Here is a 14186-nt window from a genome sequence, read left to right as displayed (position 1 = left end):
AAACTTATCAAAACCGGTGAATATTTGTGGAGCCATTTTAATATTGAAGATAGAAGAAAATATGCAACATTTTCAGTGTATTATGCTTTATTATTTCAAGAAAGGTAAAAAAGCAACTGAAATGCAAAAAAAGATGTGTGTAGTGTGTGGAGAAGGTGCTTTGACTGGTTGAACATGTCAAAAGTGGTTTGTGAAGCTTCTTGGTACCATTGACATTTTGGCTAAATAATATCTTTGCTGTGGGGCTGTCTTATGCATTGGAAGACGTTTAGCAGCACCCTTGGCCTCTACCCACTAGGAGCCAATAGCGGGAGATAGCCGACATACTCAAAACATCCAAATCAATAAAGTTATTGGTGAGAATGAAGAATGTGTATTTCATTTTATGGAAAAAACTAAACCGTGTTTTTGGCCAACCCAATGCCTTGAAGAAAACTGTGGTGAAGAATTTCAGTGTTAATTCTCTGTGGTTCATTTTTTTTCTGATATCTTTTCCTTTACCGTTTCTTCTTTAAATGTATTAAAAATTATTTATTTTTAAAAGACTTTACTTATTTTTAAAGAGAGGAAAAGAGAGGGAGACAGAGAGGGAAAGAAACATTGATGTGAGAGAAACATCAATTGGCTGTCTCTTGTACGTGCCTGACTGGGGACCAAATCTGCACCCCAGCATGTGCCCTGAGTGGGAGTTGAACTGGCAACCTTTTGCATTGTGGGATGACACCCGAGCAACTGAGCCACACAGGTCAAGGCTAAAAAAATTTTTAATATAGCTTTTATAGTTGTTCTTGGTGAGAGGAGTGATCCAAATAAGCCACTGCACAGAGCAGGAGCAGAAATATCCAGAGCTTTCTTATGTGCTCCTGTACTACTATGTCTTTCAGGCACCCCACACTGAGGTTATACTCTAATTGCCTGATGACTGATAGACATCCTTTATTGGAATAGAATCTGAGAAGAGGAACCCTGCATGCACATTGTATCTGTAATGAAACCCTAGTGAGTAGCACATGACTTGCATTCATTCATTTGTTAGTTCTACAAATATTTTTGAATATCAATTATGTATCATGAATTCTGTATGAGCTAGATTTAATGATGAACAAGAGAGACATGGTCACTGGCACAAAGATGTTCTGTTACATTTTACTGAGGGAGACAGCTTACAATAAGTAAACCAACAAATAAGATAATTAGTATAAAGTGTGGTACATGCTATAAAGGAAATGAGAAGGTACCGGGGTAGAGAATAATGGGGTGGGGTGGAGAATACGAAAAGGCCATTTTAAAAGAGGTGGTTAGGATGAATAGGATTCAGTCATGTGAAGTGTGGAGGAACGAGAATTCCACGCAGAGGAAAGTACACACAAAAGCTTCTAAAGCAGTGAAGGGTGTGCCTACAACTGCAAAGACAAGGGAAGGTAGCGAACGAGTAGAAAAGAAGCAAAGGGTGAGTCTGGACTGACAGAAAGTGGCTATGTCTGCAGGGTCTTAAAGGTTATGAGACAGTTTGGAAAATAGATACGCTCATTACATACTTGCTAAATAAATGAAAGTGTTTTATTTTTCTTAAGAAAATCTCCTTTTATATTCTTTTTGAACATGAAGGAATGCTTCATGTTTCTTCTGACAGAGGGAAAGCTTGTAACAGACACAGCAATAAAGGCTGAGAATCATCATTACTGATATGTTTTTATTTACCTATAGAAGCAATAAGAATCTCTGGTATTCTGAAAGGTAGAGTTAGATAGGAAGAAGAAAAATGAATGAATGAAGAAACCAGGTCTTTTCCTCAACCCAGGTAAGAATGTCAGAAAAACTGTAAAAGACTTTGAAAAGGGCAAAAAGATTGTTAGATGTTCAGTGTAGCACAACCTTCTGGGTTATTTGTGTCTTTCATTACCTTTGAGCTATTTTACAAAAATAAGCTGTAGAAAACTGATAGTGAACATGATTATTATCCAAAGAAATGAAAATTAGTTCTGATTATTCACCTGTAGATACAGAATAGTTATGCATCTATTAGCAAATTTATTTCATCATTCCTGACTTTGTGTTCTCTGAATTTTCCATGAACCAGCTATAACATCTCATTTGTTCATTTTATATATCTATGTATATATATCTGGCTGGTGTAGCTCAGTGGACTGAGTGCCAGCCTGCGAACCAAAGGGTCACCTGTTCAACTCCCAGTCACAGCACATGCCTGGGTTGTGGGCCAGGTCCCCAACAGGGGGTGCGTGACAGGCAACCACACATTGATGTTTCTCTCCCTCTCTTTCTCTCTCCCTTCCCCTCTCTCTAAAAATAAATAAATAAAATCTACAAAAAAAAAAACCCTCTGGAGATGCCACTGAGAGGCTCCATTGATTTACCTGACAGAACCAGGTAAACCTGATTGTCAAAGTGCACTTCACGGGTGGCTTAAACCTGGGCGCATCTTTCCTTGGCTCCTGGAGTAAATGCCAAGCAGTAACAAAACCTGAACTCTGCTAACTTTTCGTTTCTCTAATTTTGCTGCTGTATTGATTTTAGTATTATTTTTATTTTTGTGCATGGTCAGTAAGGTGTTCCCACTTGTGGTAACAGTGTTTGGAAATATGGTATAAACAGTTTGACCATTTGGTGATTCCCATAAATGTAAGATAAAAATCAATTTTATTAGGTAAGAGAAGACAAAGAATCTGGCTTATTAATTTTTCTTGTTTGTCTTACTGTCATTTTAAGCCAAAATCAATTAAGGATTTTGTGATGTCTAGGAAGAAAAACAGTTCCATAACTGAGAATGTTGTGTGTTTTCTTGTTTCTGTGTTTTCTCTGGCCTGTGGTTGAAGTCTGAGAGCTGACGCTGTATGTTCTTTATGTGTCTGGGTCTGTGAGCCCGCCATGTAGTGCAGGCCTTCCTTGGTGTAGGCTGTTGATTCAAGACAACCCCCGCCAAGACCCTCTCCATCTGAATCTGAATGTGATGGAGTTGCTGGGGAGGGGAAGTGGGGCAACACAAGAGTGCCTCACCACCACCTCTCTGGTTTCTGAGGACCTAAGAAGAGTCTGATCTCAGGGCCACAATTAAGTTTGTTTTGCCAAAGGGGGAAAATACAAACACCAAAACAGTTCTATTGTCTCTTAAAGGTGCTCTGTTCTGGTTGACTTAGAGAGACAATTAAGTGCTTATATACATAGAATATTCCTAAAATTCTCAGATAATAAGGAAATTTAACTTATTTTAAATGTGCTATACTGGAGTATTCTTATAATTTTAAGAATCAAAGTTCACATAGTTTAGGTAAATCTTTGGGAAATGAGACTAACGATTATTTTGGTTACTAAGAAAACCCAGACATGTTCTTTCTATTATTTATCAATATTAAGTATATGTATAATTAGGCAAATATATTTTATTTCACTTGGTTTTTTTTTAAACTTATATGAGTTTATTCATCAAATAAGCTAACACTATTCCTACATAATAATTAAGATTGTGAAAAATGTAAAATTAGGTTCAACAAAATCCAAGATTATTCTGACAAATTTAAAAAATATCTTTTATTATGTAATTTGACATCTGCACCCCTTATAAAGTGATTACTACTACAAGTCTAGTTACCACCTATCATGATGTAACTGACCCTTCACCCATTTTGCCCACGCCCCCACCTTCTTCCACTTTGGTAACCACCAACCTGCTCTCTGCATCTATGAATTTATTTTGTTTTGAATTTAATTTATTTTGTTTTTATTTTGTTCATTCATCAGGTTGCCTTTCACTTTGATGATGGTTTCCTTTGCTGTGCAGAAGCTTTTTAATCTAATGTGGTGCCAGTTGTTTATTTCTGCTTCTGTTTTCCTTGACTTTGAAGAAAGAGCCACAAAAACATCACTAAGACTGGTGTCAAAGAGCTCACTGCCTTTGTTTTCTTCTAAGAATTTTATGGTTTCAGGTCTTACATTAAAGTCTTAATCTATTAATTTTTGTACAAGGTGTAAAACAATGTTCTAGTTTCACTCTTTTGCATGTGGCTGTCTGGTTTTCCCAGCCCCATTTATTTAAAGACTGTCCTTTCTCATTTGTGTTCTTGGCTCCTTTGTCATAGGTTATTGTCAATACCTGTGTCGATTTATTTCTGGGATCTCAATTGTTTCATTGATGTGTGTTTGTTTTTATGCCAATATCATATTGTTTTGATCACTACAGCTTTGTAGTATAGTTTTAAGTCAGAATGGTGATACCCCCAGCTTTGGTTTTCTTTTTAAGAACTGCTTTTCCTGTTTGGGTTCTTTTGTGGTTCCATATAAATTTAGAATTATTAGAGTTCTGTGAAGTATACCATTGGGATTTTGATAGGGATTGCACTGAATCCATAGATTACTTTGGGTACGATAAACTTTTTTTTTTTGAAAGATTTTATTTATTTATTTTTAGAGAGAAGGGAAGGAGAAAGAGAGGGAGAGAAACATCAGTGTGTGGTTGCCTCTTGTGCGCCCCCAACTGGAGACCTGGCCCACAATCCAGGCATGTGCTCTGACTGGGAATCGAACAGGCAACTCTTTGTTTCACAGGCCTGCACTCAATCCACTGAGCTACACCAGCCAGGCTGGGTATGATAAACTTTTAATTTCAAGAGTAATTATGTTTGTAGTATGTCACCTTAAAAATTACTTAAAATCTTGAACTGATTTTAAATTCATTAATAAATAATCATCATATATATCTTGATGATTTCTAAGTAAGACAGAACACTGGATCACTGATTACTAATTATGGTTTTCAGTTAACATACTCTTATTTTTTAGTTAATATATTTTGCTTTTAAAAAAATGCTATAGAGAGGCTGTATCTTTGGGTCATGAGTGTATTCTTTCATCTTTGCTACATTAAGAAGGTACAAAAGGAAGGTATGTGGCTGTAGAAAGTTGTATTCTGTGTGTTTATGAACCTGCTAGCCTGCTAAATGCTTATACATGATTTCTCAATGACCTGCATCTCCAGTTTTTGCTGAGAAGTAGAAAGTAGATTTTCCTTAAACATTATAATAAACATGTGTGATTGTAATTATGCTAAGAGCAATAATAACAAAAAGTATAATTATGTGTGTTCTTCCATTTTTCAAGGAAAAATAATATTGATTAAAAAATCCAGTTATCAAAATATTTGTTCTTAGGATTCTTTACATTTTTTTTTTGATTCTTTATATACTTGTAAATTAAAATTTATTAAAGATCCCAAAGCTTTTGTTTATGTGGTTTATATCTACTGTATTAGAAACTAAAACTAAGAAATTAAAAAAATACTTATCATGGGTTAATTTATCATAGAAATAGCAATGATGAAGCCATTTCATGTAACATGAGCACCTTATTTTTATGCATTGTTACATAATTTTGAAAATCTCTTTAATACTTGAGTTAACGGGAGTCAGTTGGATTCTCTTATTCGCTTCTGCATTCACTCTGATGAGCTACCACACATCATGCGGCCACTGCAAACACTCACTGTCCACTCACGAGAGAAAGAGAACAAAAAGGCAATATAAAGTCTTAGTTTTATTATGAAAATAGTTGTGACACCTTAAAGCAGTGATTTTCAACCAGTATGCCATGGTACACTGGTGTGTAGCAAGACTTTTTAAAACATGAACACCTTACTATTTATAGTCAGGGGCACTGATCACATTTCCCTTAGATTGTCAAGTAAAAAAACAACAACAGCCAAAACAACAATAGCAATCTGATATGATGAATAAAAATTATACCTATTTTTCTGTCAGATCAGCAAAAAATGTAATTTTTGGTGTGCTGCAGATTTTAGTAATTAGTTTGTGTGCCATGAAATGAAAAAGGTTGAAAATCACTGACTTACCGGATTTCAGGAACCCTGGTAGGTCTGGGGTCCACTCTGTTCTTAAGCAAAGAGCAAGTTTGTTCAAAAATATAAGAGTATAATAAAGAACAAAACTTTGAGACTGATGTGACTTGGTTTATAACCTATGTCTGAAATGATGCTGGGAAACATACCAGAATTATAGCAAGCTCACTCAGTTTGATGGGCTCACTTCTTTGGTTTACTACTGATTAATGCCTTCCTTTCGATATGAAAGTTTATTCTTTTTGGGTTATCTACCTTTTTATGTATATTGTTTCCTTTATTTTGCCTTTGATTAAGGTAATAAAAAAAGCAAAGAACTAAGTTTACTCACTTATGAATAAGCCAAGGTTATTTTACAATCATATTACACTGTATGCTTATTTTAAAAAAATTTTTATTGTTTGAAAATTAGGTAACTAACTACTAGACGTTAATTAGATACCCAATTCTTTTTTGACAACTCTTTTGATTTTCCCTTTTAAGGATCAGACCAAAATTTAGAATAAAAAATAAAATAAATTTCAGACTATCTTTTACAACTATCTTTGAAATTTCCTAGAGGGTCTCCAGGAAATCAAAATGATTTGTTCTTTCATCTTATTAAAAAAATGTTAGAAATAGGTTTGATTGATATGTTACCATTTTAAGAGATTCATGGGAGGGAGTTGCTGTCATATCTGAGAAGAGAGGCTCAGGGTGCCCTAAGGTTAGATTTGTATAGGTAAAATGCTATTAATAAGACTGCTTCAGAAATTGTACGCTTTATGGGAAATGCCTGGACACTTGACAATGCCCTTGCTTTCCACTACATGTTTACCCTCAGGGAAAACACTGATAAAAACTTTTATGAAATAGGTAGATACTGTATCTCAACAGAAAATTTTACTTATCTTCTGATATTATGGATTACAGCAACAACAACAGAAAAAGATGTACAGGCATGAAGTATCTGTCATTCGTGGAAAGTTTTTGTTTTATTCTGATGCTTTCATATAGCTCAGCTACAAGCTACAGTGAACAGTTTGTATCTGCAAAAAAGGCAGATCCAGAGCACGAGGGAGAAGGACTGTCAGAGGTACTTTAAAATATTGGCACTTCAAAGAATAGTCTCTTGGTACAGGTTTCTGAGGCAACATAGCTTAGATGAATTTTATTCGGGACCAGTGGACCGAGCCACGAATCCCAGGACTCCCTACAGGGGAAGCAGGTGGGTCACAAAAGCAGACTACTGAGCTAAGGTCTACCAGAACAAGAATGACACGGGCTGAATGAAATGATATGGACAATTTTATTGTATTTATTTGTTTGGAGTATTATTGATTAGTTTTAATATTCTATTGCTGTATAACTCTAGATTTGCAAAACAAACTTGAGGTGTGTATGGTTAATTAACACTCTTGCTGCTAAATAATCAGGGCAAGCCTATGAGACCAGCCTTTTCTGTGATGGGTAATAATCTTTGTGATTATTTGGATCATGTGAGGTGAGGGAGACATTCAGGAAAAATTAAGAAGCACATAAGTAGGCAGTCTGAGTGTTATCTTCCTTGTTATCTGCACCATGCATTGTTAGTGAGCTATTTTATAATTCTGCAGGTTGCATAGTAATAAATATAATTCTTTAGTTTTCAGGGCAAAAAGCAGATCCTGTTTACCTGAAACTTTTGGTGTTTTATAAAAATAAAAACTCTTTGAAAAGTCTATGTGGAGCAGGGTTGGGTAGAGGTTCTGAGAGGAGCAACTGTGAAAGGGTCATTTTTCTTTGGCTGAGAAGAGGATAGTGGACTGTGGGTTCCAAAAGCATCAGGGGCCCTTTGGTAAAGAAAACCAATGTGCACTACTGCATTGGCTCTGTTTGCTTGTGAGCAAATCCCTAGGATGAATGACATCCTTCGTTAGTTATACGCTTGTTGCCTCTTCCAAAGTACTAGAAAAGACAAAAACTAGGTCTGACAGATAGGTATTGTCCCATAATTAAGTTCATTAGTAACTAAGATAATTTATACGTGACACACTCCTTGGAATAACAAATTTAACATTTAAGTACTCAACTTCAGGATTACTCTTGTGGTACTAGAACACCATAGGCAGTTTGATGATAATAATAACAGACATTCTGCAGATAATTTCTTACAGGTCTCCTGCAATGCAGACTTCAGCCCTTGCCTTTGTAAACTCAGGCGGTCCGCAGCAATCTGCTCTGCCTAAAACTAAAGACTTCCGGGAGACTCGAGGGAAGACTAACCCAGCAAACTGCTGCAAAAGGAGACTTCCTACCTACACTTTAATAGCTTTACTCTTGGATGTAATTTGAGATGGTAGTCTTGGACTGAGATTCTTTTTTTTCTATGGTTTTGGCATCTGAAGTGCTATTCTTAAATATTCTAAAACTAAAGCTGTGAATGGAAGGCAGGCATTCTCTCTTCAGGTTACTGAATTCAGACATTTGTTCCCAGAGCTGACAGAGTTCACTGTGCAGAGTCGGGTTATGAACTTAGGCGGTTTTGCAGCTAGTGAATGCAGACACCAACAACAATCATGTGTATATAAGAGCTAGCCAAAAAAATCATCAAACTCCTGAAAAATGTGAATTTTAGTAAAAGCTGTTATGAAAATCTTTTCAAAATTTTCAGTTCAGTCATTAATGAGATAAAAAGAAACATGGAAAGGGATTATAGGATGGCAAAATATTTTGTAATCTGAAATGTCATTGTGCCAAAACAAAGTTGATTATTATAATAAAGAATATTTCACTGTCATCACATTATTCAATAGACCCAATAAACATCATGAACCAACAAATTTCAATAAGATATATAAACTTAATGATACTGAGATATGCAAATTGTAATTTTATAGGACTAAGCATATACCATATGCAAATATACTGTCTTGTAAAAGCCTGTATGTTTATATCTATGTTTGTATTTTATATTATTATTATGATTATTATTTGTCAAGAGGGGCAAAGGACTACCTACTCTTTCTTTTCTTCTCTGTGAGGAACTAAGGATTCTTTACCAGGTTTACAATATGTGGTGGAGGAGGTCATCTTTAATTTAAATTTAAGTAGAAGGAAGGATCTTGGAGCTTTAACTTAGGGGTAAATATTACATATAAAGGAAGTCGTAATGTACTAAAGTTGAGAGAACAAAAAGCCAGAAATCTCCAGGGGGAGATAAAAACCATTATGTGAGTTGTGGGATTTTCTGTGCTGCTCCTGAAGTAAGCTCTCTGATCTATATTGCATCCTTTTTAGAATGCCCAGGAATTTCTGAAGCCCCGTGGATTTCAGCTTTGTGGGAGTCTGGTTATGTACCAGATATTTACCAGATCACATACAGTTAGTAAACTGTATGCAAGGATATTACAGTGGCTAAATTTCCATAAGACCCAGTTTTCATACCTTTTCCCCCATGGATACACCCCCTGATGTGATGATGACATCAGCGCGACTGATACCCTCATTCAAGGCATTGAGTAAGTCATCTGGGCTGGAAAAAAATAAAGATGAATACATTAACACGCGAGGAAAATATTTCAGACATAATGCCCGCTTAAAACTAAAGTACATGTTTCCTTGAGTAGGCATTAACCTGAGTGCAGCGGCATATTCTGCATGACGTAGGAATCAAAAGGGTCTCTGCCCAACAGGAGCATAACTCCTAACTGTGGAAAAAATTCTGAGTACGGAAGGTAGTGGCTACCAGTACTTTCACAGGCACCCCCCCCCCACTATTTGACAAGGAAACATCATAAACAGAAACACGAGGTGTTGGTAGGCTTTCTAACCACCCCTGGTTGCCTAGAAATATCCCAAATTTTATATTGAAAGTCTCATGTCCTAGGAAATCCCAGGCAAACCGGGACAGTTGTTTACCCTGTTGTTGGAGAGATCACATAAGACTCTTTATGGGGAATATGACTTAAGTTAGTTAGGTTTTGAAAAATGGGCTGGACTTGTATAGGTGGAAAGGAATGGGGAAGATGATCAGCCTGTGGTGAAGCCCGTGGTGCTCCTAGATCAGTGGGGAAAATAAACTGTGTAGAGTGAAGGACTTGAGTTGAAATGACTGGGGTAGGTAGGGTCATCTTATGACAAGATTTTGCAGGGCTCTCAAGCTCAAGAATTTGGACTTCATCTAATGGGAAAAGGGTACAGGGTTTCACTAAAAATAAGAGGAGCCAGTAGGTATGTCCTGGGGGGAAAGAGGGTGGAAAAAAAGAACAAGGAAAGCAGAGACCATATGAAACATTCTGAGAGGGTAGAAGACAGGATGAATATGAGGGGCTGAAACTAGGCAGATTCCTGACAGTCAACTAAAAAGACAAGTGCACTAGCCCCTTCGGTTGCACAGGTTAAAGGCCTGGGATGAAAAGATGGAGTGAAATCAAGGGTCTTCTCATCTGGATGTTAGAGGGTAGCAAAGGCCTAACCTGAGATTAATCAAATGAGAAAAAAATAAAATGCCAGGTGTTGGGGCTTATGGAGGGACAGGAAGGCGGTAGCTGAAAAACAATGTTTAGTTACTATTTTTAATCCATAAAGGCAGCTGGGAAATGTGCACTGCACCTGTGTTTTCCTTCAAGTGATGGAATACAGAAAAGGAGCCTTTTGAGGAATATTGGTTCAGACTATACCCTTATTTTCTGAAAACTTCTTACTCTGTGGGGAAAGAAGGCGTGTTACCCTTCTTCCCCCTTGGACAGCTAACATCTAAAAAGGGAGCAATCTTAGCTTCTGATTTTTTTTAGTTCTTGCTTTTAGTCCCTTTTGAGGCCTATTTTTGCTCTTGGGTTCCATGATATAAGACTACATCTTTCCATAAATCCCCTCTTAGCTTAAGCTAGCTTCAGTAGGTTTTTCTTAACTTGATATCAAATATGTCAATGAGATAGCATATGTTTTCTCAAATCTTTCATGGTAATGAAGTTTGTTCAAGCAGAAGGAATAAGAGGAGGGGCAGAAGAAGAAAAAAACTGTAACTAGGACATCACTTAATTTTTTATACAGGGTGACATAGGTGAAGAGAGGAGCTTGAGGTTTTACCGGAGAGGCTACACTTCACAGGCTCTACAAGAAATAAGCAAGTTGGGAGGTGACATAGCACAGAGATTAAGACTGTGAACTCGAGTCAGGCTGCCAAGTTTAAATCCTGGTGCTACTACTTGCTAGATGCAGAACCTTGGACAAGTTGCTTAACTTCTCTGTCTTAGTTTTCCATCTATAAAGTGGGGATAACACAGGGTTGTTATGAAGATTAAGTGACATAATACATATAAAAGTTTATGGATACAAACTAAGTTTTAAAAAAGGTAGTTGTTGTTGCTGTGGTATTGGCAGACATTTCTCATAAAAACATACTTAACAACCTGGCAAAGTTCAACGCCAGCAGGCTTGGCAGTTTTTATTCAGGAGAATGTCTGTGACTAACGCAGAGGAAAATCATAAACTGGATGCACTCACACAGCTATATGCGTAAAGCCTAAGTTCTCCTTCTCCTTAAGCCAGTGCCTGTCCATGTGTGCAGTGGGGGTTGCCTGGCTCTGAAGAGCAAGCTCCCAAGGAGGAGAGATAAAACTAAAGGTTTGAAAAATGGCTTTCATGAAGTTCAACCTACCAACATAGGGACCCTTCAAATAAAGTCATCCAGTTAATGGCTTATGCAGCCAAAAAGATACCCAGGTATTCAACAAAGGTAAGATTTATGTGTAAAACATAAAAAAACTTTGAAAATATACCAATTTATTCTTTTGTGTTGAAATACCACAAGACATGCATGTGATGGGTTCCTGATTGCTGCATGCCTTGTTGGATCTCATTATCATTAAGCTGAACCAAATGGTAGATCTATGGAGTAAATGGGAAAAACATTACAAAAAAGCAGGATTATGTGGAATGTGGTTCAGGTGAATGGACAACAGATATTATCAACAAAATACAAATTTGTGTTAGTATAAACATTAGCTAATTTCACCAGTCTTATTATATATAATTGATAACATGTGGACTCCATAAAGCAGCAGTGACATACACATCGCCATGTTATTAATCTTTGTAGGTGGATAAAGGTCTTGGGACAGGCTAGCTGATAACTGCAAATAAACATACTTTTCAGTGACTTTTTTTGTTTCCTTATTCATTGCTTTCGTATTATCTGGGACATACTAGGGTATATTTTTCCTGTTTTTTAAAACTGCAGAGTCATTGACTCTCCACATAAAAATTCTAATTTGCAGAAGCCACTAAAAGGGATTTCATACTAAATCGTTATTGTGATTTCTCATGTTTCACAGAATATGCTCAATGCTGCTTTCTACTCCATGGCTGCTGGGTTCACAAAATCATTGAATGTCAAAGTTGGAAGGTCTTTAGGGGCCGTTATGTTCGGTATCACAGCTAGGCACATTCATTGGGTCCTATCCTTCTCTGTCTCCCTTGCCCTCTCTTTGACTCTACTCTGTTGCATGGTTCTGGTGTCTGAGATCTAGTCAGAGATTTTGGCTTAGAAAAGGCAGAGCTACCAATATGTGACAGTAGTCAGAGGATCTATTGTAAACTTCATTTATGCTGTTATTATAATTCCATTTGTTCTCTCACCACCTGTGAGGTAGACTGAACAGGTATTATATGGCCATTTACAGGAAAGGAAAGTGATATTCAGAGAGGTAAGGTAGTAAATTAAAGGCAGGTAGAGTAGTAAGTGGCAGAGCTAGGACTAGGATCTCTGGCTCTTTCTTAAGTCGTTATTCCATCCCACTACCTAATCAGAGTGACTGTCCAGTTTTTTCAGAAATATGACATGTCATACAAGGAAAATTCTATGATAATGGACACGTGTTGAAAAGCATCAAATAGAGGTGCTGAGGCAGCCGGTGGGGATCTGTCTGTGTGACCAGGAGAGTGAATGTGTGGACATGTTGGCATAGTCCTGGGAATGAAACAAACATGACTCTGATTCCTATATTCAGATGGAAACTAAGAAACTTTTGATTAAATATGACTTTAGGGATTGTTTATAAGTCACGAATTTGCTCTTTTTGGGATTCATATTATATTTTAAGTAGTGAAATATTTCCAACATAAGATAATAGTATAATAAACACCCATGTATCCTTCTCTCAGATTTGACAAACATTAATATTTTCTTGTATTTACTTCATATTCGCTCTCCCCCACTTTCTTACTTTTAAGAAATAAAAACTGAGTTTGCCTTCTAAGACTAAGAGATTATACTGAATAATGGTAAGAGGAATAGGTAATAAGAATTATAAATCATGGATATTATAGTAGGATAAAAACAATTCAAGATTTTCACAGTTTTGTTAAATAAAGAGATCATAGCATATTAATTTCCTCAAAGACAGGAGAATAAAACTATAAAACATTATAATCTGATTTTATATCATAGAATGTATGCTCATATAATATGACTTTATATACCTTATATATGATATTACTTCTTATATCTAAGATCAGTTAACATTTAAGAATAAAAATGACAATAATACTCACATTTTAAAAGAACAATACAATTTAACACCTATGTGTTAATTTTACAACTTTATGAGGTAGGCAGGGCAGAAGAGGGTACTGAGGGTCACAGGAGGTAGTAACAGGTTCAAGGTCGCCTTATGTTTATTCTTCTATTCTTTTAAACTATAGTAATATTGACATTGTGAAAGACACTTTGTTATACATAGTATACCTTCAGATAAAAGCTATCATTATCTAAATATATAAATCATGCCAAACATTGATGATTAAAAAACAACTTGTACTTTTAAAATCAGAAATATCTTCTCACCATTTCCACTAGAGGGGATGTAAGATAAAAGCTTTCTAGGTGTATATGAGTAGCATCTCTTCTCTCAAAGAGCAGTAGATCTTGTAATATAATTTACTTCTGCCTTCATTAACAACCACAGTTTTAATCAGATTTGGATGTTGATTAACCATTTATTTAAAGATAAATCAATACTAGCATTAATATTAACTTACTAACACTTTCTATCCATTTTCACTTAAATTATTAAGTACCTATACATTGTTATCTTAGAGTACCAGATATAGGAAAGCATTCTATGAGAGAATTGATTTAGTACTAAATGCTAAGAATGTAAGTACTAGGTGACAGAAAATAGAACCGTTAACTGAAGGCCTAAGTGTCACAAGGTCTAGAATCCAATTTTGTCTCTATTGCTGAGATGACTGAAAAACTAATATCATTTTTGGGGGTCTCATTATCCTTATTGTAAAATGAGAACATTTAGACTAGGCCCTTCCCATCTCTAATGTTCACTGATTTAAAGCACTTGAA

General features: G+C 36.1%; 1 protein-coding gene across 3 annotated transcripts in view; it reads right to left on the bottom strand.

Annotated features, from left to right (window-relative positions):
- Positions 1-14186, bottom strand: part of GPHN (gephyrin) — a 437816-nt gene that overhangs the window by 23787 nt on the left and 399843 nt on the right. For all 3 annotated transcript variants that reach the window (XM_045201246.3, XM_071222011.1, XM_024568512.4), the window contains one exon: positions 9272-9359. In XM_045201246.3, the coding sequence (XP_045057181.1) occupies positions 9272-9359 (88 nt within the window). The remainder of the gene's footprint in view (positions 1-9271; positions 9360-14186) is intronic.

Source organism: Desmodus rotundus, chromosome 7 (assembly GCF_022682495.2).
Source record: "Desmodus rotundus isolate HL8 chromosome 7, HLdesRot8A.1, whole genome shotgun sequence".
NCBI lineage: Eukaryota > Metazoa > Chordata > Mammalia > Chiroptera > Phyllostomidae > Desmodus > Desmodus rotundus.
This window is presented reverse-complemented; position numbering and strand designations above follow the sequence as displayed.